This window comes from Zalophus californianus, chromosome 5 (assembly GCF_009762305.2).
Source record: "Zalophus californianus isolate mZalCal1 chromosome 5, mZalCal1.pri.v2, whole genome shotgun sequence".
Taxonomy (NCBI): Eukaryota; Metazoa; Chordata; class Mammalia; order Carnivora; family Otariidae; genus Zalophus; species Zalophus californianus.
The window spans coordinates 89,399,432-89,421,865 of NC_045599.1; the positions used below are offsets into that span (position 1 = coordinate 89,399,432).

At 37.6% G+C, this 22,434-nt stretch overlaps 1 protein-coding gene across 10 annotated transcripts in view; it reads left to right on the forward strand.

The window, feature by feature from the left end:
* UIMC1 (ubiquitin interaction motif containing 1) overlaps window positions 1-22,434 on the forward strand; it is a 112,212-nt gene that overhangs the window by 39,900 nt on the left and 49,878 nt on the right. For 7 of the 10 annotated variants that reach the window (XM_027606668.2, XM_027606669.2, XM_027606674.1 and 4 more), the window contains 3 exons: window positions 18,560-18,684; window positions 19,410-19,515; window positions 19,825-20,561. In XM_027606668.2, coding sequence (XP_027462469.1) covers window positions 18,560-18,684; window positions 19,410-19,515; window positions 19,825-20,561 — 968 coding nt within the window. Of the gene's footprint in view, window positions 1-16,277; window positions 16,338-18,559; window positions 18,685-19,409; window positions 19,516-19,824; window positions 20,562-22,434 lie in introns of all 10 variants that reach the window. The other 3 variants (XM_027606673.1, XM_027606670.2, XM_027606678.1) reach the window with 3 other exon arrangements.

Consider the following 22,434-nt stretch of genomic DNA (forward strand, 5'->3'; position numbering starts at 1 on the left):
CTCTTTTTTCTTTCTTTTTTTTTTTTAAGATTTATTTATTTATTTTTTTATTTGACAGAGAGGTAGACAGAGCCAGAGAGTACAAGTGGAGGGAATGGCAGAGGGAGAGGGAGAAGCAGGCTCTGCATTGAGCAGGGAGCCCGATGTGAGGCTCGATCCCAGGACCCTGGTATCATGACCTGAGCTGAAGGCAGACGCCCAACCATCTGAGCCACCCAGGTGCCCCAAGATCTCTCTCTCTTTTTTTTTTTTAAAGATTTTATTTATTTGAGAGAGAGAGAGAATGAGAGAGAGCACGAGAGGGAAGAGGGTCAGAGGGAGAAGCAGACTCCCCACTGAGCAGGGAGCCCGATGTGGGACTTGATCCCGGGACTCCAGGATCATGGCCTGAGCCGAAGGCAGTCGCTTAACCAGCTGAGCCACCCAGGCACCCAAGATCTCTCTTTTTTAATATAGGCATTAGACAGCTGTAAATTTCCTTTTAAGTACTGCTTTAGCTGCATCTTGTAAGTTTTGAAGACAAATTTTATTTTCATTCATCTCAAAGTATTTCTTTTTTCTTTCTTTTTTTAAAATTCAAATTCAATTTAGTTAACATATACTGTATTATTAATTTCAGAGGTAGAATTTAGTGATTTATCAGTTGTATATAACACCCAGTGCTCATTACATCAAGTGCTCTCCTTAATGCCCATCACCTAATTACCCCATCCCCCACCTCCCCTCCAGCAAGCCTCAGTTTGTTTCCTATAGTTAAGAGTCTCTGTGGTATTCCTCCCTCTCTGTTTCCATCTTATTTTATTTTCCCTTCCCTTCCCCTGTGTTCATCTGTTTTGTTTCTTAAATTCCACATGTGAGTGAAATCATATGGTATTTGTCTTTCTTTGATTGACTTATTTTGCTTAGTATAATACTCTCCAGTTCCATCCACGTCGTTGCAAATGGCAAGATTTCATTTTGTTGTTGGCTGTTGTAATATTCCATTGTATATATATACATTACATCTTCTTTATCCATTCATCAGTTGATGGACATCTGGGCTCTTTCCATGTTCTGGTTATTGTGGACATTGCTACTATAAACATTGGGATGCATGTGCCCCTTCGAATCACTATGTTTCTATCCTTCTATCCTACTAGTATCCTCTAGTAGTGCAGTTGTTGGGTTGTAGGATAGTTCTATTTTTAACTTTTTGAGGAACCTCCATACTGTTTTCCAAAGTGGCTGCACCAGTTTGCATTCCCACTAACAGTGTAAGAGGGTTCCCCTTTCTCTGCATCCTTACCAGCATCTGTTGTTTCCTCTTTCCTCTTTCCTTTTTTTTTTTTTTTTTGATTTTATTTTTGAGTGACTTCTATACCCAATGTAGGGCTCAAATCCACAACTCTGAGATCAAGAGTTGCATACTCTACTGACTGAGCCAGCCAGGCGCCCCAAAGTATTTTCTACTTTCCCTTTTGATTTCTTCTTTGACCGTTGGTTAATTTAGGGTGTTTTGTTTAATTCCACGTATTTGTCAGTTCTCTATATTTCTTCTGTTATTACTAATTTCACTCATTATGGTTGGAAAACATATTTTGTATGTTTTTAATCCTTTTTTGTTTATTGAGGCTTGTTTTATTGCTATCATATCTGTTCTGGAGAATATTTCATATACACTTGAAGAAAATGTGTATTTTCCCAACAAGGGGAGTGTTCTGTAGATAATCTGTTTGGCCTAGTTGATTGGAGTGTTATATATGTGTTTAATCTAGTTAGGTTATATTGTTTAAGTTGTCTATTTCCTTGTTGATGTTCTGCCTAGTTCTCCCTGTTACTGAAAGTGATATATTGAATCACCTTCATTTTTGAAAAAATATTTCCCTTGTTTATAGAATTCTGGTTTGATGATTTTTTTCTTTCAGCGTTTTCAGGCTGTTAACTCCATTGTCTTATGGCTGCAGAGTTTTTGATGAGAAGATGATGAGAAATCTTACCTTTATTCTTTTGTACATAACTTGTCTTTATTGGTGACTGCCTTCAATATATTGTATTTTTTAATTACCAGTTTTGATATGATGTTTAGGTGTGAATTATTTTTGGGTGGGGAGAATGGAATATATATATTTTAATAACCTTTTTGGATCTGTGATTTGTAGTCTTATTAACTTTTGAAAATTCTCAATTTTGTTTTGTTAAGACTTTTTTTTTAGTTTTAGGTTCACAGCAAAATTGAGGGGAAGATACAGTGATTTTCCATTTACTCCCTTCATACATGTATAGCTGCCTCCATCAGAGTGGAACATTTGTTACAATTGATGAACATGGATTGACATGTTATAGTCACCCTAAGTCCATAGTTTACATTGGGGTTCACTTGTGGTGTTATCCATTCTGTAGCTTTTGACAAATATATAATGACGTGAATCCATCTATGGTATCATACATTTTCACTGTCCTAAAAATCCTTTGTGCCCTCCCTATTCATCCCACCCCCTGCTAATCTCTTATAACCACTGGTCTTTTTGCTATCTCCATAGTGTTGCCTTTTCCAGAATGTCATATAAATTGGAATCCTACAGTATGAAGCCTTTTCACGTTGGATTCTTTCAGTTAATAATATGTGTTTAAGGTTCTTCTGGGTCTTTTCATGTTTTGGTAGATAATTTCTTTTTACCAGTGAATAATATTTCATTGTCTGAATAACATTGTTTATTCACTCACCTACTGAAGGCCATTTTGATTGCTTCCAAGTTTTAGCAATTAAGAATAAAGCTTCTGTGAACATCTGTGTGCATTTGTGTGCATCTCTTAGGTAAATAACCAAAGAGCATGATTGCTGAATTGTATGATAAGAGTATGTTTAGTTTTGTAAGAAATCGCCAAACTGTCTTCCAAAGTGTCTGTGTCATTTTGCATTCCCATTAGCAATGAATGAGAGTTCCTATTGCTCCATATCCTCACCAGCATTTGGTGTTTTCAGTGTTCCAGTATTTGGTTATTCTAATAGGTGTATAGTTAATATCTCATTGTTGTTTTAAGTTGCATTTCCCTGATAACATATCATGTGGAATATCTTTTCATACGCTTATTTGCTATCTGTATATCTTTTCAGTGAAGTATCTGGTAAGGTCTTTGGCTCAGTTTTTGTTTGGTTTGTTTCTTATTGTTGCGTTTTAAGAGTTTTTTGTATATTTTGGATAGCATTCCTTTATCGGGTGTATCTTTTTTTTTTAAGATTTTATTTATTTATTTGACAGAGAGAGACAAAGCGAGAAAAGGAACACAAGCAGTGGGAGTGGGAGTGGGAGAAGCAGGGTTCCTGCTGAGCAGGGAGCCCCATCTGGGGCCCTATCCCAGGACCCTGGGATCATGACCTGAGTCGAAGGCAGACACTTAACGACTGAGCCACCCAATTGCCCCTATCAGGTGTATCTTTTGCAAATACTTTCTCCCAGTCTGTGGCTTGTCTTCTAATTCTCCTGGTACTGTCTTTTGCAGAGCCAGAATTTTTAATTTTAATGAAGTCTAGTTTATCAATTACTTCTTCCATGGATTATGCCTTTGGTGTTGTATCTGAAAAGTCATTGCCATACTGAAGTTCATCTAGATTTTCTCTTATGTTATCTTCTAGGAGTTTTATAGATTTGTGTTTAATATTTTGGTCTATGATCCCATTTTGAGTTAATGGGGAAGGTGTTAGGTCATTGTCTAGATTCATTTTTTTGGATATGGATATACAGTTTTTCCAGCAACATTTGCTGAAAATACTCTGTTTGCTTCATTATATTGTCTTTGTTCCTTTGTCAAAGATCAGGTGACTGTATGGGTCTGTTTCTCCAGTCTCTATTCTGTTTCATTGGTCTCTTTGGGTTTTTGCTAATACCACATTGTTTTTGATTACTGTAGCTTTTATATAGTAAGTTTTGAAGTTGGGTGGCATCAGTCCTCCAACTTTATTCTCTTTAAATGTTATGTTGGCTATTCTGCATCTTTTACCTTCTTCATATAAATTTTAGAATGAGTTTGTTGATATCTGCAATATAACTTGCTGGGATTTTGATTGTGATTACACTGAATCTGCAGATGAAGTTGGGAAGAACTGACATCCTGACAGTGTTGAGTTTTTCTGTCCATGAATGTGGACCATGCCTTCATTTATTTCTTCTTTCATTTTATTCATCAGAGACTTGTAGTTTTCCTCATACAGATCTTATACATTATTTTGTTAGATGTATACCTAAGTTATAAGTATTTCATTTTAGGGATGATCATGTAAATGGTATTTTGTTGTAAATTTCAAATTACATTTGTTCATTGCTGGTATATGGGAATGTGATTAACTTTGGTATATTAACCTTGTATCCTGTAACCTTTCTATAATTCCTTATTAGTTCCAGGAGTTTTTTTTTATCAGTTCTTTTGGATATTCTACATAGATGATCATGTTATCTGTGAACAAAGACAGTTTTATTTTTTCCCATCTGTGTATATTTCCTTGTTATTGCATTAGTTGGTATGTCCATTATGATGTTGATAAGGAATGGTGAGAGTTGACATCCTTGCCTTTTTCTTGTTCTTAGTGGAAGAGCTTTGAGTTCTTACCATTAAGCCTAATTTTAGTTGTTTTTTGTAGATTTTTTTTTTATCAGGTTGAGGAAGTTTCCCTCTATTCCTAGTTTATTGAGAGTTTTTATCATGAATGGTGTTTGATTTTGCCCACTGCTTTTTCTGCACCTATTGCTATGATCCTGTGATTTTTCTTTTTTACCCTGCTGGTATGTTGGATAACATTCACTTTTGAATGTTAAACCAGCAATGCCTATCTGGGATAAATCCAACTTGGTCATGGTATATAATTCTTTTTATGCATCGATGGATTTGCTTTACTAACATTTTGTTAAGAATTTTTGTATCTGGGACGCCTGGGTGGCTTAGTCGGTTAAGTGTCTGCCTTCAGCTCAGGTCATGACCCCAGGATCCTGGGATCGAGTCCGACATTGGGCTCCTTGTTCATCAGGGAGCCTGCTTCTCCTTCTGCCTGCCGTTTCCCCTGCTTATGCTCTCTCTGTCTCTGACAAGTAAATAAGTAAAATCTTTTTTTTTTAAAAAAAGAATTTTTACATCTGTGCTCCTGAGAGATATTGGTCTGTAGTTTCCTTGTAATAATTTAGTCTAACTTTGGTGTTAGGGTTAATGATGGTCTTATAGATTGAGTTAGGAAGTATGGCCTCTGTTTCTATCCTCTGAAACAGATTATAGAGAATTTGTATTATTTCTTACTTAAATGTTAAGTAGAATTCACCAGTGAACCCATATGGGCCTGATGCTTTCTATTTTTGGAAGGTTATTAATTATGGGTTCTATTTTTTTTAAGTAGGTATAAAGCTATTCAGATTGTCTATTCTTAACGTCAGTTTGGGCAGATTTTGTCTTTCAAGGAATTGGTCCATTTCATCTAGGTTATCAGATTTGTGAGTATAGAGTTGTTTGTAGTTTGTAGTATTCCTTACCTGTTTTTTAAAATGTCCACAAGATGTATGGTGATGTCCCCTTTGATTTTCAATATTAGTAATTTGTGTCCTCTCTCTTAGCCTGACTAGAAGCTTATCAATTTTATTAATCTTTCCAAAGAACCAGCTATTGGTTTGTTTCATCTTGTCTGTTGATTTTTTTTCTTTTCTTTTTTTTTTAAGAGAGAGAGAGAGAGAGAATGAGCTGGAGGAGGGGGGTAGAGGGAGAGGGAGAAGCAGACTCCCTGCTGAGCAGGGAACCCAACGTGGGGCTCAGTCCCAGGACCTTGAGATCATAACCTGAGCCAAAGGGAGCCACTTAACCAACTGAGCCACCCAGGCATCCGTTGTCTGTTGATTTCTTGTTTTCATTTCATTGATGTCTGTTGTAATTGTTATTTCTTTTTTTCTACTTACTTGGATATAATTTTTTTCTAGTTCCCTAAGGTGGAAATGTAGATGATTGATTTTAGGTCTGTCTTCTACCTAATGTGCACTCAGTGCTAAAAATTTCCCTCTCAGCACTGCTTTTGCTGTATCCCACAAATTTTGATAAGTTGTGTTTTTATTTTTTCTCTTGCGATTTCTTTGACCCATGTGTTATTACAACTGTGTTGTTTAATCTCCATGAGCTTTTGGGTTTTCTAGTTTTATCTTTTTGTTATTGATTTCTAGTTTACTTTCATTGTGGTCTGAGAGCAGACATTGATTGATTTTTATTTAAATTTGTTAAGGTGTGTTTTATGGCCCAGAATGTGGCCATCTATCCTGGTGAATGTTTTTTTTTTTTTTATCCTGGTGAATGTTTTATGTGAGCTTGTTATTGGTTGGAGTAACCAAAGATACCAATTACATCCATTTGATTGATGGTGTTAAGTTCAATTATACCTTACTGCTTTTCTTCCTGCTGGGTCAGTCCCTTTCTGATAGAGGGATGTTGAAGTTTTTTTTTTTTTTTTTAAGATTTTATTTATTTGACAGAGATAGACACAGCGAGAGAAGGAACACAAGCAGGGGGAGTGGGAGAGGGAGAAGCAGGCTTCCCCACTGAGCAGGGAGTGTGATGCGGGGCTCGATCCCAGGACCCCGAGATCATGACCTGAGCCGAAGGCAGCCGCCCAACGACTGAGCCACCCGGGTGCCCCAAAGTTTTTAAATATGATAGTGAATTCATGTATTTCTCCTTGCAGTTCTATCAGTTTTTGCCTCACATAATGACACTGTTGTTAGGCATTTACATGTTAAGGATTGCTATGTCTTCTTGGAGAATTGACCTCTTTATCGTTATGTAATGCCCTTCTTTATACCTCATAACTTTACTTACTCTGAAGTCTGCTCTGTGTGAAATTACTCCTTTCTATTTTTCTTTTGAATATTTGTTTTTATCTAAGAGAGAGAAACATATGCCCGCTCATGAGTGCATATGAGTGCAGAAGGAGCAGATGGAGAGGGAGAGAGAATCTCAAGCAGACTCCCTGCTGAGCATGGAGCCCAACTTGGGGCTCCATCTCATAACCCTGAGATGATGACCTGAGCTGAAATCAAGGGTTGGGTGCTTAACTGACTGAGCCACCCAGGCGCCCCTCTCCTAATTTCTTTTGATTAGTGTTATTGTGGTATATTTGTCCACTTACTTTTTTTTTTCATTTGTGGTCTTTATTATGATTTTTTTGAGGGGATTTATTTTAGAGAGAGAGTGCAAGTGGGGGGAGGGGCAGGAGAGGGAGAGAATCTCAGAGTCCCTGCTGAGTGCAGAGCCTGATGTGGGGCTGGATGCCAGGCCCCCCGAGATCATGAGCTGAAGTCAAGAGTTGGATGCTTAACTGACTGAGCCACCCAGGTGCCCGGTGGTCTTTATTATGTTGAGGTATTTTCCCTTTAAACCCACTTTGTTGTGAGTTTTTATCATGAACAGATGCTGAGTTTTGTCAAGTGCTTTTTCTGCATCTTTTGAGATAACGATTTTTATCCTTAATTTTGTTGTTTGTTTATTGAAATATAATTAACATACAATGTTCTGTTAGTTTTAGGTATACAACATATTGATTCAACAAATTTTTTTTTTAAGATTTTTATTTATTTATTTAAAAGAGAGAGAGCAGGAACACAAGCAGGGGGAGTGGGAGAGGGAGAAGCAGGCTCTCAGCTGAGCAGCGGAGATGTGGGGCTTGATCCCAGGACCCTGGGATCATGACCTGAGCTAAAGGCAGTCGCTTAACTGACTGAGCCACCCAGGCGCCCCTCAACAATTTTTTTTTTGATTCAACAATTCTTTACATTGTGCTTAGCACAGTAAGTGCGGTCACCATCTGTTACTATACAACATTATTATAATATTATTGATTATATTCCCTATGCTATACCACCTATTTACTTTAAATCTATAGTTGTCTTTTTATTTATTTATTTATTTGAGAGAGAGTGCGAGCGAGCATGAGCGGGGCATGAGGGAAGAGCAGAGGGAGCCAGAGGAGCAGACTCTCCCCACTGAGTAGGGAGCCCGATACGGGCTCGATCCCAGGACCCCAAGATCATGACCTGAGCTGAAGGCAGGTACTTAACCGACTGGGCCACCCAGGCGCCCCTGTAGTTGTCTTTATATTTAAAGTGGGTTTCTGGGGCACCTGGCTGGCTCAGTGGAGCTTCTGGCTTTTTTTTTTTTTTTAAGATTTTATTTATTTATTTGACAGAGAGACAGCAAGAGAGGAAACACAAGCAGGGAGAGTGGGAGAGACAGAAGCAGGCTTCCTGTTGAGCAGGGAGCCCGATGTGGGGCTCTATCCCAGGACCCTGGGATCATGACCTGAGCCAAAGGCAGACGCTTAATGACTGAGTGACGCAGGTGCCCCGGTGTTGTTTTTTGATCCACTCTGAGATTCTCTTTTTAATTTGTGCATTTAGTCCATTGGCATTCAAGGTGATTATTAATATAGTTGGATTAACATCTACCTTGTTACTGTTTTCTGTTTTCGCCCCTCTTCTTCATTCCCATTTTTGTCTTCTCTTTTTCTGCATTTTGTGGTTTTAATTGAACATCTTACATGATTCTACTTTCTCTCTTTTTTAAATATTTCAGGTAGAATTTTTCTTTACAATTTTTAGTGGTTGCCCTAGAGTTTGCAATACACATTTACAACTAATCCAAGTCCATTTTCAAATAACACTATAATGGTTCATAAGTTTTATGTGTGCTTCATAATAACAAAATAATGCTAATTCCTCTCATTCCTTATATCGTTGTCATTTTATTTCACAAGTATAGACACATATATAAAAATAAGATACATAAGAATATACAATCAAATACTTTATTAGTATTAGCTTTTTGTACAAACTTTTCTGTTAGATTAAGAATAAGAAAAGTAAGTTTTTATTTTACCTTCATTTATTCCTTCTTTGATACTCTTTGTTTATGTATATCTGAGTTTTTGGCCTGTGTCTAAGGAACTTCTTTCAGCACATCTTACAAGGGAGGTCTACTGGCAACAAATGCCCTCAGTTTTTGTTTGAGTAAGTCTTTATTTCTCCTTTGCATTTGAAGAATAATTCACAGGGTATTAGAATTCTGTATTGGTGGGTTTTTTTCTTTCAACACTAAACATTTCACTGCACTCTCTTTTTGCTCGCATGGCTTCTGAGAAGTCAGATGTAATTCTTATCTTTTTAAAAAATTTTATATTTTTAAATTAATTTTTTAAAATTTAAATTCAGTTAATTAACATATAATGTATTACTGGTTTCAGAGGTAGAGGTCAGTGATTCATCAGTCTTATATAACACCCAGTGCTCATTACATCATGTGCCCTCCTTAATGTCCAGCACCTAGTTATACCATCCCCCTCACCTTCCTCCCCTAATTCTTATCTTTATTTCTGTATAGGTAGGTGTTTTTTTTTCCTGTGGCTTCTTTTAGGATTTTTTCTTTATCTTAGATTTTTTGTAGTTTGAAAATGTTATGTCTAAGTGTAGGGTGGGTTTTTTTTGTTTGTTTTTTGTTTTGTTTGCTTGTTTGTTTGTTTTGAGCTTCCTGGATCTATATTTTGGTATCTGACATTAATTTGGGGAAATTCTGAGTCATTACTGTTTCACATGTTTCTTTTGCTCCTTTCTTTCTCTCTTTTCCTTATGGTAATTCCATTATGTGTTACTCTTTTTGTAATTGTCGCACAGTTCTTGGATATTCTGTTTTATTCTTTTCAGTCTTTGTTCTCTTTACTTTTTAGTTTTGGAGGTTTCTTTCATATATACTCAGTTGTGTCTAGTCTACTAATAAGCCCACCAAAGGCATTCTTCTTTTCTATTATAGTGTTTTTGATCTCTAGCATTTCTTTTTGGTTCTTTCTTAGGATTCCCATGTCTTTATTTATATTCTCCATCTGTCCTTGCATGTTCTCTGTTTTATCCATGAGAGCCCTTAGCATATTAATCATTGTTGTTTTATTTATTTATTTAGAAAATTTTTTCTTTTTAGAGGGAGGGCAGGAGGGGCAGAGGGGAAGGGAGAGAGAGAATCCCAAGCAGAACAAGCCCAGTGTAGAGCCTTGATGCAGGGCTTGATCTCACAGTGCTGAGACCAGTACTTGAGCTGAAATCAAGAGTTGGATGCTTAACCATCTGAGCGATCCAGGTGCTCCTAATCATAGTTTTAAGTTTCTAGTCTGATAATTCTAATATCTCTGCCATGTCTGGTTCTGATGCTTACTCTGTCTCCTCAAACTGTGTTTTTGCCTTTTTGTTTGCCTTGTAATTTTTTCTTGATAACTGGACATGATGTACCAGGTAGAAAGAAACTATTATAAATGGGTCTTTGGTGGTATGTTGCTAAAGTATGGGGGTAGGGAAAGTATTCTGCAGTTTTATGGTTAGGAGTCAGTCTTTCAGTTGTGCCTCTGGTCTGTGAACTTCACATGTGTTTCTCAGTTTTTTCACCCCCTCTTCCTTTATGTGGGACCGGATTCCTAGAGAAGGTTGGAATTTTCTATTTCCCTTTTTTGCAGGTCAGTTTGACACTGATAATACCCCATCAGTGTAGGCTCTGATTAACTAGTTTGACCTAGGACACACTTTCTTAAAAAGAACAGAGTACTCTGGCATATTTCAAAATAGTTCCTTTTCCCTCCTCTATGGGATGCTCAAGAGGAAATTTTTGCTATATTTATTGTGAGAACCTAGTTGCACTCTTGGAGGTAAAACCCGACAAAAGTGTGGGGGGTTTGCTATGACTGAGTTCCTGTGTTTTTTTTTTCTGCCAGAAACTGGGCACAAATATATTTTTTATTAAACCACACACCCTATAGAGACAGTCGATCACTGAGCTTAATTCTGGCATAATTTTTTTTTTTTTTTTAAAGATTTTATTCATCTGACAGAGACATAGCGAGAGAGGGAACACAAGCAGGGGGAGTGGGAGAGGGAGAAGCAGGGAGCCTGATGCGGGGCCCGATCCCAGGACCCTGGGATCATGACCTGAGCCTAAGGCAGACACTTAATGACTGAGCCACCCAGGCGCCCCCTGTGGAGTTTTTAACGCTCAGACTTGTATGCACTGAGCCTCCAGTAATATGTCAGTTACAGTTTATGTTTCTCTACCCTGGCACTGGTTTCTGTGGCAGATTCCGCTATTGAATCTCTGCTCTGATAAACCCTGACTCCCTGTATTCCCCTGTTGAACAGATCTTTTCGTTTTAGGGCAGTAGTTTGCCCTGTGCCCTCCCCTCTCATGAATTCAAGAAGAGTTGTTGATTTTTTAGTCTTTTCAGCTTTTTACTTCTTGTTATGACAGAATGGCAACTTTCAAGTTCCTTACATGTGGAACCAGAAATTGGTTGTGTCACCCCCATTATATTTTCGTTTGGCCTTTATACAGTTTATCATTTTTATATGTCTTTGTGATTAGCATTTTGATAACAGCATCTCAGTCTCTTGAGTTAACATGCTATAATTTACTTAACCATTGCCTTTTTTTAAGGCATTTAAGTCCGTGCTCTTACAGATGATAGTATAGTGGACATCTTTTTGTGTATAGCACTTCTCTTCCGTTACTGCCTATGGTCAATTCCGCAAAATGGTATCACTTTGTTTGAGAATGCACATCTATAAAGGTTATGAGATGGTGCCTTTCAAACGTGTTTTACGATTTACATTATAACTGTTAATTTATAGGTATATTAGCTTTACCACAGTTGCAGAGCTCTGTTTTGGAAAAGAAAGTTCTTAGGAAAAGATTTGGGCGGGAAAATAATTTATCTTGTTTTTTTGTTATATAAAATGTTATATAAAATATGTTATATATTTATGTTATATAAATGTTATATAAAATATATATGAAATGTTCCCTTTCAGCCATTTCAAATACCCCAAAATTATACAGGTTCTCTTGATAGGTACTATCTAATTTTGTGATCTGGTTTGTTAACAGCCTGTTTGCACATCTCAGTGGGAAGCTACCCTGAATGTTGGGAGTCGTTAATCATCATAAATTATAATCAGCATAATCAGCCTCACACAAATTGTGTACCACTGTGTGTTTAGCTCAGCAGAATCATTTGATAAGCTGAGCAAGTCAGTTCAGTTGGAGATGCTAAGGTTGACACTTGCTCATATTTTCCTTAAAGGCGTATGATCTGTATTGGATACTTGTTATGTGCCAAGCACTATCTAAGCATTTTTACATGTATTAAATTAATCCTCATAACAGCCTTAAATATTATTACCTCAGGTTTATATATGTGTGACCTAAAACAAGTATTACAGAATCATGGCATTTACATGAGAATCCCTAAAGTCAAGAGTATAATTATTTTACGTGCATGTCCACAGTTAGATTAAAAGAAGCAAAGTAAAAAGGGAGAGGGAGATTATCAAAGACCAGCACCAGTGTCCAGGCATACAGGGTAAGTAACCTGCTGAAGTCTAGACAAGAAGCAAAAATCAAGATTTAAACGCAGGAAGACTGCTTCTGGAGCTTCCTCCCTGTGTACTAGAAGACAGAAGTACACTGTGTTACTATATAAAGTTTTTGTTCTCATGGTGGAGCAAGAGGGCAGAATCTGAAGAATATATCAGTTAATGTAGCAAAGCTTCATCTCTCCAGAACCTTTAGGGAAATAGGGTGTTTTGAAAAGCAGAGTATTACAAAGAACTCAAATTTATCTCTTTTGCATTATATGGTTCTTGGTTCTCTTAAATTGAACATTAAGATGTAATCAATTTTTTTTATGATTTAATGACTTTGATAGGAATGTTAGTCTTATTTTCACTTTATTTTAGTGGCATGTAGTACCATCTCAAATTTTTAATAAAATTTTATTTATTAGAGAGAGTGAGAGAACATGAGCAGGGGGAGGGGCAGAGGGAGAAGGAGAAGCAGACGCCCCACTAAGCGCATAGTCCATCACCAGTCTCAAATCCCAGGACCCCCGAGATCATGACCCCAGCCAAAGTCAGATGCTTAACTGACTGAGCCACCCAGGTGCCCCTACTATCTCATTTTAATTTGCATTTTCCTGATGACTAATCTTTTCATGTGCTTATTTGTCATTCTGGTATTTTCTTTTGTGAAGTATCTGTTTAGATCCCTTTCTCATTATTTTAAAAATTAGATTGCTTTTCTTATTAAATTGTAGGAATTCTTTATTTTGGCTATAAGTCCTTTCTCAGATTACATATATATATGTATGTATGTATGTTGTGAATATGTGCTCCCATTTTGTGGCTTAGCTTTTTATTAAGAAGATTTAAATTTTGATGAGGTCCATTTTTTTTTTCTTTTACGCTTTTATCTTTTTGAGTCTTGTCTAAGAAATCTTTGAGTACCCCAAGATTACAAAGATTTTCACTTATGTTCTAGAATTTTTATAGTTTTTTTTTTAAAGATTTTATTTATTTATTTGAGAGAGAATGAGAGATAGAGAGCACGAGAGGGAAGAGGGTCAGAGGGTCAGAGGGAGAAGCAGACTCCCTGCTGAGCAGGGAGCCTGATGTGGGACTCGATCCTGGGACTCCAGGATCATGACCTGAGCCGAAGGCAGTCACTTAACCAACTGAGCCACCCAGGCGCCCTAGAATTTTTATAGTTTTATCTTTTGTATGTATGTATGTATTTACTTTAAAGATTTATTTATTTATTTATTTGACAGAGAGAGAGAGAGAGAGACAAGCAAGAGAGGGAACACAAGCAGGGGTAGTGGGAGAGGGAGAAGCAGGCTTCCTGCGGAGCAGGGAGCCTGATGCAGGGCTTGATCCCAGGACCCTGGGATCATGACCTGAGCCGAAGGCAGATGCTTAACGACTGAGCCACTCAGGCACCCCTATCTTTTGTATTTAGATGTGTAATCCATTTTGAGTTAATTTTTATATATAGTGTGAGATAAGGGTTGAGGATAATTTTTCTCATGGATGTACAGTTACAACAACTGTACAAGCCTGTCCTTGTTGAAAATCAATGTGTGGATCTATTTCTGAATTTTCTATTATGTTCCATTAAACAAGCTTGTTGGGATTTTGATTGGGACTGTGTTGATTCTATAAATCAGTTTGGGTAGATTGATGCCTTATTTTCTGAATTAGTTCAGCATTAATTTTTTCTTAATTTTTTGATAGAATTCACCAGTGATGAATGTCAGATAGTTTTGGGATTTTCTTTAAGGAAAAGTTTTTTTTTTTTTTTTTTTAAGATTTTATGTATTTATTTGACAGAGAGAGATAGTGAGAGAGGGAACACAAACAGGGTGAGTGGGAGAGGGAGAAGCAGGCTTCCCACAAAGCAGGGAGCCCGATGTGGGGCTCGATCCCTGGACCCTGGGATCATGACCTGAGCCGAAGGCAGACGCTTAACGACTGAGCCACCCAGGTGCCCCAAGGAAAAGTTTTTTTAATCACAAATTTAATTTCTTTACTAGATATAAGACTATTCAGTTTTTCTGTTTCTTATGTCATTTTTCATAATTTGTGTTGTTTCATTAACTTTGTTTTGTTTCAACGTAATCAGTGTTTCAGTCCTCTTTTCTTTGTTTTTCCCCAAAGGATCCTTTTTAGATACTTTTTTTTTTCCTAACCATCTGTCCCCATGAAATTTTAATACCACAGATAATGCTATAGATCCCATTTATGTACTGATTGTATATCTGTGTGTGTTTTGTTTTGTTGTTGTTTTTTTAAAGTAGGTTCCATGCCCATTGTGGAGCCCAGTGCAGAGCTTGAACTCAAGACCCTGAGATTGAGACCTGAGTTAAAATCAAGAATCAGACACTAAACCAGCTGAGCCACCCAGGCGCCCTTGTAGATTCTGTGTTTTATAAATAAGGGCGCCTGGGTGGCTCAGTTGGTTGAGCGACTGCCTTCGGCTCAGGTCATGATCCTGGAGTCCCGGGATCGAGTCCTGCATCGGGCTCCCTGCTCAGCAGGGAGTCTGCTTCTCCCTCTGACCCTCTTCCCTCTCGTGCCCTCTATCTCTCATTCTCTCTCTCTCTCAAATAAATAAATAAAATCTTTAAAAAAAATAAGAGAATAAGATATTTTTGACCTCCAAGAACCAAGTTTTGTCCATTTGGAGATGATATCACCCCTTTTGAGAATGCATGATCCAAGTTGTCAGATTTGTTGATATATAATTGTCCACAGTATTCCTTGTTTTCTTTTCATGATTGTAGAATCTGTAGTATATATTTCTTGTGTTATTCATTATATTGTTAATTTGTGTTTTCTCTTCCTTTTTTCCTTGATCTAGTTACATTTTTATAAATTTTGATTTTTTCATAGAACCAATTTTTTGCTGCTTTAATTTTTTTTCTTTTGTATGGCATCTTCTATTTTGTTGATTTCTGTTCTTTATATTTCTATTTACTTTGGGTTAATTTCACTGTTCATTTTCTAGTTTCTTAAAGTGTGAAGCTTGTATCATTGATTTTAAACTTTTTTTCTTGTCTTTTTTAAAGATTTATTTATTTTAGAGAGAGAGCAGGGGGAGGGGCAGAGGAAGAGAGAGAGAAACTCAAGTAGACTGCATGCTGAGCACAAGCCCGATGTGGGGCTTGATCCCAGGCCCCAAGATCATGACCTGAGCTGAAATCAAGTCAGCCGCTGAACTGACTGAGCCACCCAGGTGCCCCTAAACTTTTTTCTTTTCTGATATGATAATGAGGGATGCCTGGGTGGCTCAGTCGTTAAGTGTCTGCCTTTGGCACAGGTCATGGTCGCAGGGTCCTGGAATCAAGCCCCACGTCAGGCTTTCAGTGGGGAGCCTACTTCTCCCTCTCTCCCTGCTTGTGTTCCGTCTCTGTCAAATTTTAAATTTTTTTTTAAATTTTATTTATTTTTGAGAGAGAGAGAATGACAGAGAGAATGAGAGGGGTGAGGGTCAGAGGGAGAAGCAGACTCCCCGCTAAGCAGGGAGCCCGATGTGGGACTCGATCCCAGGACTCGAGGATCATGACCTGAGCCGAAGGCACTCGCGTAACCAACTGAGCCACCCAGGCGCCCTCTGTCAAATTTTAAAAAAATAATATGACCATGAAAAGCTATACATGTTTCTATAAATATTGTGTTAGGTGCATCCCACAAATCTTGATATGTTTTCATTCTCATTAAGGTCATTTCATATTCAGTAGGGTGCAATTTTTATGTTTGGATTCAGTTTTAAGGATCCCTCATTCTTATGATTTTATTTTACTTTAAAAAAGTTTAATGTTTACTCAACTTTATAAGTCAAAGAGATATAAAAAGATATAGTCACAGAAGTGTCACTCTCTCCCTTATCCCTTCTGCCTTGTTCCCAACCACCTGTAGGTAACCACTTGGATTAGTTTCTAATTTATACTTCCTGTGTCGCTCTGCAAACATAAACAGGTATATCATATATTTTCTTACTTCTCCTTTATTACACAAAAAGTAGCATACTGTATATAACTCTTTTAATTATATATAGTATATGCTTTTTTCTAATTAATATTATGTCCCTGAAATTGTTCTATTCCTGGTCCATAGATATTTTCCTTATTCTTTTTTTACAATTATATGTATGCATATCAGAGTTTATTCAAGCAGTGTCCTATGTTAGTCATTAAGTAGATTCCAGTGTTTTGCATATTTAAACAGGGCTGCAATGAAAAATGTAGTGCATATTTGCTTTTTTTTTTTTGGAAGTATATCGCTAGAGTGAATTGATAGAATTGGAATTGCTGGATCACATATGTAGTTTGTTAGGTATCAGAATCCTCTCCACAGGCATTATACAAAATGGTGATGTTCTAATTGTCATTTGTTTTACATTTATTAGATGGAATAATTCTTTAAAGAGAAACTTCTCTTCATCTATTTGGTTACTCCGTAATGTAGCTTGTATTGGAAGAGTAGGACACAAGCTTGACTCTTTTTTATTTACCAGTTGATCCACCAAATACCATATGATCTCACTCATATGTGGAATTTAAGAAGGGGCGCCTGGGTGGCTCAGATGGTTGGGCATCTGCCTTTGGCTCGGGTCGTGATCCCGGGGTTCTGGGATTGAGTCCCGCGTTGGGCTCTCTGCTGGGCGGGGAGCGTGCTTCTCCCTCTGCCTCTGCCTCTCTCTCTCTCTCTCTCTGACTCTCATGAATAAATAAATAAAACATTAAAAAAAAAAGAAAACATGAACATATGGGAAGGGGGAAAAGAAAAAAAGAGAGAGGGCGACAAGCCATAAGAGACTCTTAACGATTGAGAACAAACTGAGGGTTGATGGAGGGAAGTGGGTAGGGGATGGGCTAGATGGGTGATGGTTATTAAGGAGGGCACTTGTTATGATGAGCAGTGAGTGTTATATGTAAGTGATGAATTGCTGAATTCTACTCCAGAAACTAATATTGCACTGTTAACTACCTGAAATTTAAATTTAAGAAAAACACTTGAAAAAAACAAAAAACAAAATAGTTGATACACTAACATTCTTCAGCAGTGACCAGTTAGTTGTGTTTTTTTTTTTTTTTTGAAGATTTTATTTTTAAGTAATCTCTACACAAAGTATGGGGCTTGAACTCAGGCCCAATGACCCAAGATCAAGAGTCACATGCTCCATTGACTGAGCCAGCCAGGCACCCCAGTTGTATTTTTCTTTTTTTTTAAAGTGTCCTTATGAACTCATAAATTTAAACATATTTGATGTCTTAATTCATTGCAGTCATTTTTTTTTTTTTAAGATTTTATTTATTTGACAGAGAGACACAGCGAGAGAGAGAACACAAGCCGGGGGAGTGGGAAAGCAGGCTTCTCACGGAGCAGGGAGCCCAACGTGGGGCTCCATCCCAGGACCCTGGGATTGTGACCTGAGCTGAAGGCAGATGCTTAACGACTGAGCCACCCAGGGGCCCCATCAGTGCAGTCATTTTCTTACTGATACTCCAGTTGTTCCATTTTTGGCCAGTGAGAACCTTTTAAAGTTGGCTACTAGGTTCTTTTGATATAACCCTAGTAGTGTCTGATGGATACTTTGCTCACAACAGATATTCTAGCTCATCTTCTACATTTCATGCTCCAGACTGGGAATCAGCCACTGTACTTTTATATCAGTCATAGTACTTTTCTCCAAGGTACCCCAGTTGTCTTTAATGGGAAATAGTGTTTGAAGATTACATTCTTGTCATTAGGGATGTTCTTTTCTGCTGGGTGAATCAGAGGATTCTGAAGAATAAAATTCTTCTGGTTAAGTGTTGAGCACAAAGCCAATGTGATATGTAGCAAAAAGCCCTGGAATGGGAGCCAATTCCTCTCTTTATTCATTTATCAAGTATTTATTGAGTATCAGGTGCCAGACACTCTTTTATACATAGGAGATGACAACAGTGAACAAAATAGGCAAAAACTCTGCCTTTATGGGAGTTTACAGTCTAGCTAACTCAGGATACTTATTGAAACAACTGTTACTTATCTTGGCCAACATCTTACCTTTGGGTCTTTCCTCATTTATAAGATTATAAAATTGTACTAAATGGTCTGTAGTGTTTTCATTTGAAAGGTTTAAAAATTTCTGTTTCTTGCTTCCATGCTTATTCAATGTGGTGTTCCTCTCCTCTCTTTTTCTTATCCTCTTACAGAAATGACAGAAGAGGAGCAGTTTGCTCTGGCTCTCAAAATGAGTGAGCAGGAAGCTAGGGAGATGAACAGCCAGGAGGAGGAAGAAGAGGAGCTCTTGAGGAAAGCCATTGCAGAAAGCCTGAATGTAAATATGCTATGTTGAAAAAGTTTGTGAGGATTGATTAGCATGATATATATTTTTATTGCTTCTGCAGTGTTACATTTGCATTAAGAACTAGCTGTAGTAGTTCATAGGGTTTTAAACTAACAAATATTTCCCATAATAATTTTTAAAGTGCTTGTCGAATTGTTGAACGCAATTTGAAGTGTTAATTTTATATGAAAGAATTTTCTTCCACCCCATAGATTTTCAATACATGGTTTAAGAGAGCTAAGTAGTTGGCAGCTTCTGAAAAGAGTTACCAAGTCCCAAAAAACCAAAAGGGAGCAAGATAAGGCGCTTACCTCCCCTGTTTTGGGGGAGAACAAAGGCAATGAGAAACTAGAGGTGGGTTATGGAAAAAAGAATGAGCAGTTAAACATTTTTCAAATAATTTAAATTGTAATATGAATATGTTTTGTTGAAATTATTTTAAATGTGAAGGATATTTGCCAGTGTCAGGTCCTGAGCCATCCTTTATGTCATTCATGTCTCTATATTAGAAAAGGTCTTAGTATAGTGATCTACCATAGCATTTTGCACATAGTAGGCATTTGGTACACATTGTGGAAGTTATTTGATTTGAGCATCTACGTTTTGGAAAGAATCTCTTAGGGGACAGTGGCCTCCCTGTTTTGTCCTTCCTGTGACCCTTCATGTATAGCTGTTTTAATAATAAACCTGGTCTGGTGTGGGATCACTTGTTTCAGAGTTGCCGGCCTTCTGATGCTTCTGCTACCAGATCTCGACCTCTGGCCACTGGACCATCTTCACAGTCCCACCAAGAGAAAACCACAGACTCTGGGACCACAGAAGGCATGTCTCCCTGTTCTGACTCCTTCCACTCATCAAGTATAACTATATCACAGGGATCTCATGCTGAGAGTAGATATACAGAAATGCCCCAAATCCCTTTGGTGGTATTAAAGAGGTTAAATCCGAAAATAGTTGAGATCTCACTAATATCCAGCATATTTTTATCTCCAAGGAAAAGTCAACATTTGGTTAAACACAAAGAAGAGCCTTTTACCCACATTATGTAATTCTTGGTAAGTGATAACTTACCAAGCCCTCTTAATAAAGAACAGTTTGTCCTTAGCCCTACTTTTTCTCAAATACCTACAGGCATATGGCAGCTGGTACCTCCATCACTGTTTAAAGGCTCACATATCAGTCAGGGAAACGAGGCTGAGGAAAGAGAGGAGCCTTGGGACCACACTGAAAACACTGAAGAGGAGCCGGTCTTTGGCAGCTCAGGAAGCTGGGATCAGTCAAGCCAGCCAGTGTTTGAGAATGAGAACGTTAAATGTTTTGACAGATGTACTGGCCACTTGGCTGAGCACACACAGTGTGGGAAGCCACAGGAAAGTACTGGGAGGGGTTGTGTTTTTCACAAAGCTGCCCAGGGTAGGGGGGACACATCTAGGCACTCTCTGCCTACCCCAGCAGATGCCACAGGTCTCCAGGATGTTGGGGGCACTGTGCACTACTTCTGGGGTATTCCATTCTGCCCTGCTGGAGTAGATCCTAACCAATATACCAAGGTCATTCTCTGCCAGTTGGAGGTTTATCAAAAGAGCCTAAAAATGGCTCAGAGGCAGCTCTTTAAAAAAAAAGGTTTTGGGGAACCAGTGTTACCTAGACCTCCTTCTCTGATCCAGAATGAATGTGGCCAAGGAGATCAGGCTAGTGAAAAAAATGAAGGCATCTCAGAAGATATGGGAGATGAAGACAAAGAGGAGAGGCAGGAATCTAGGGCATCTGTCTGGCACTCAAAAACCAAGGATTTCCAAGAAAGCCCAATTAAAAGCTTGAAAGAGAAACTTTTGTTGGAGGAAGAACCAACAACCAGTCATGGTCAGGTAAGGGTCAGTGATGCTGTGATTAAGGATGATTTATTCACAGTTTAAACAAGGATTATTATAGCTATTTGTTCTTTTTTGTGGTCTTTTTTTCTGATTTTTAAAGTAACACGTGCTCACTATGGAAAATTAGGAAAGTACAGAAGAGTGTAAAGAAGAAAAAAATTACCCATAATCTCAGCACCAAGGGCAATCATCATTATTTCTATGCATTTAAAAATATTTTTTCTTTTAAATTTTTCAACGAAACGAAGACTCTTCTGTATAAGCTGTTTCTTTTTCCCACTTAATAGTTTATGTTAGATCTTTTCCTGTTTATTAAGTATACTTGAAAACATTATTCTATCACATGGATGTATCATAATTTATTTTTTATGTTTTAAAATTTTTATTATTTCTAAAAAGTTTTTGAATAGGTAGTAATATTCATGTGCCCCATAAATCAGAAAGATGTTAATGAAAAGTCTGTCTCCTATCCCCTCCCAAGCCAACTAGTCCCTTCCCTGAAGTCAACCTATATCACTGGTTTCTAGTGTATCCTTATAAGATATATTTTATGTGGTACAAGCAAATGTGTATACATACTCTTTTCCTTACCTTTTTTTACACAAATGATCGCATAATCTATACATTATTCGGTACCTTGTTTTTTTTTCATTGGAATACTTCTGAGATCATTCCATAACATACATTACATAAAGAATTTCTTCCTTTTTTTGGATGTGTAATATACGGTGTATGAATGAGTTTATTTTATCCAGTACCCCTAATGGTGGACTTTTCGGTGGTTTCTAATATTTTACTATTACAAGCACTACTGTACTGATTACTCTTGTATGAAGATGTTTCATCCACATGAGAGATATTTGCATAATTTCTTGTAGATGTAATTGGTGGATCAAAGGATATATGCATTTACAATTTTGTTACTGTTGCCAAATTGCCTTCTATAGAGGTTGTATAAATTTACACTCATAACAGTGTATGAGTACCAGCTTCCCCCTACCCATTCCAAATCAGTACCATCAGAACTTTCTCATCTTTGCCAATCTGAGGAATGAAAAATACTATCTCAATACAGTCTTAATTTGCATTTCTCTTATTGTGTGTGCAGTTGAAACCCATTTATATTTCCTTTTCTGTCTGTTTAGGTCTTATGGGCATTTTTCTTTTTCAACAATCTTTTTCTAAGTGGTTTCTAGGTACCCTTTATATATTAGGGGAAGTGGTCCTTTTTGATACAAAGAGTAGATAGTTTTCCAGTGTATTTTTTCCCCCACATGATGGTATATTTCTGATTTTGCTTGTGATGGTTTTCTGTAATTTACCAAAAAACAGTCCCCTGTTTGGGAACATTTAGATTGTCTTTTCAGTTTTTTTCTGATGTATCTTTTTTTTTTTAAGATTTTATTTATTTATTTGAGAGAGAGAGAATGAGAGTGAGAGCACGAGGGGTGGGGGGGTCAGAGGGAGAAGCAGATTCCCCGCCAAGCATGGAGGCCGATGTGGGACTCGATCCTGGGACTCCAGGATCGTGACCTGAGCTGAAGGCAGTCGCCCAACCGAGCCACCCAGGCACCCCTTTTCTGACATACCTAGATTTGTACTATATCAAAGCTTATGTTTTGTTTTTTTCTCTGGGTATTATAAAAGCAAAATCATATAATTACAAACTGTGTAAACTATAAAGAGTATTCTGTTTTATGACCATACTGTTCTTTGTTGCTATTTCTGTTTTTGGGCTGAGTTTTTGGTTTTGTTTTGCTGTTATTTTATTCTTTCTATTATGATAAGGGTTCAACAAATGGTAGCTGTGAGAAATGCCACAGCATAGTGTAGGGAGCATAGGTTTGGAGTTTGAATTTTGACTTTT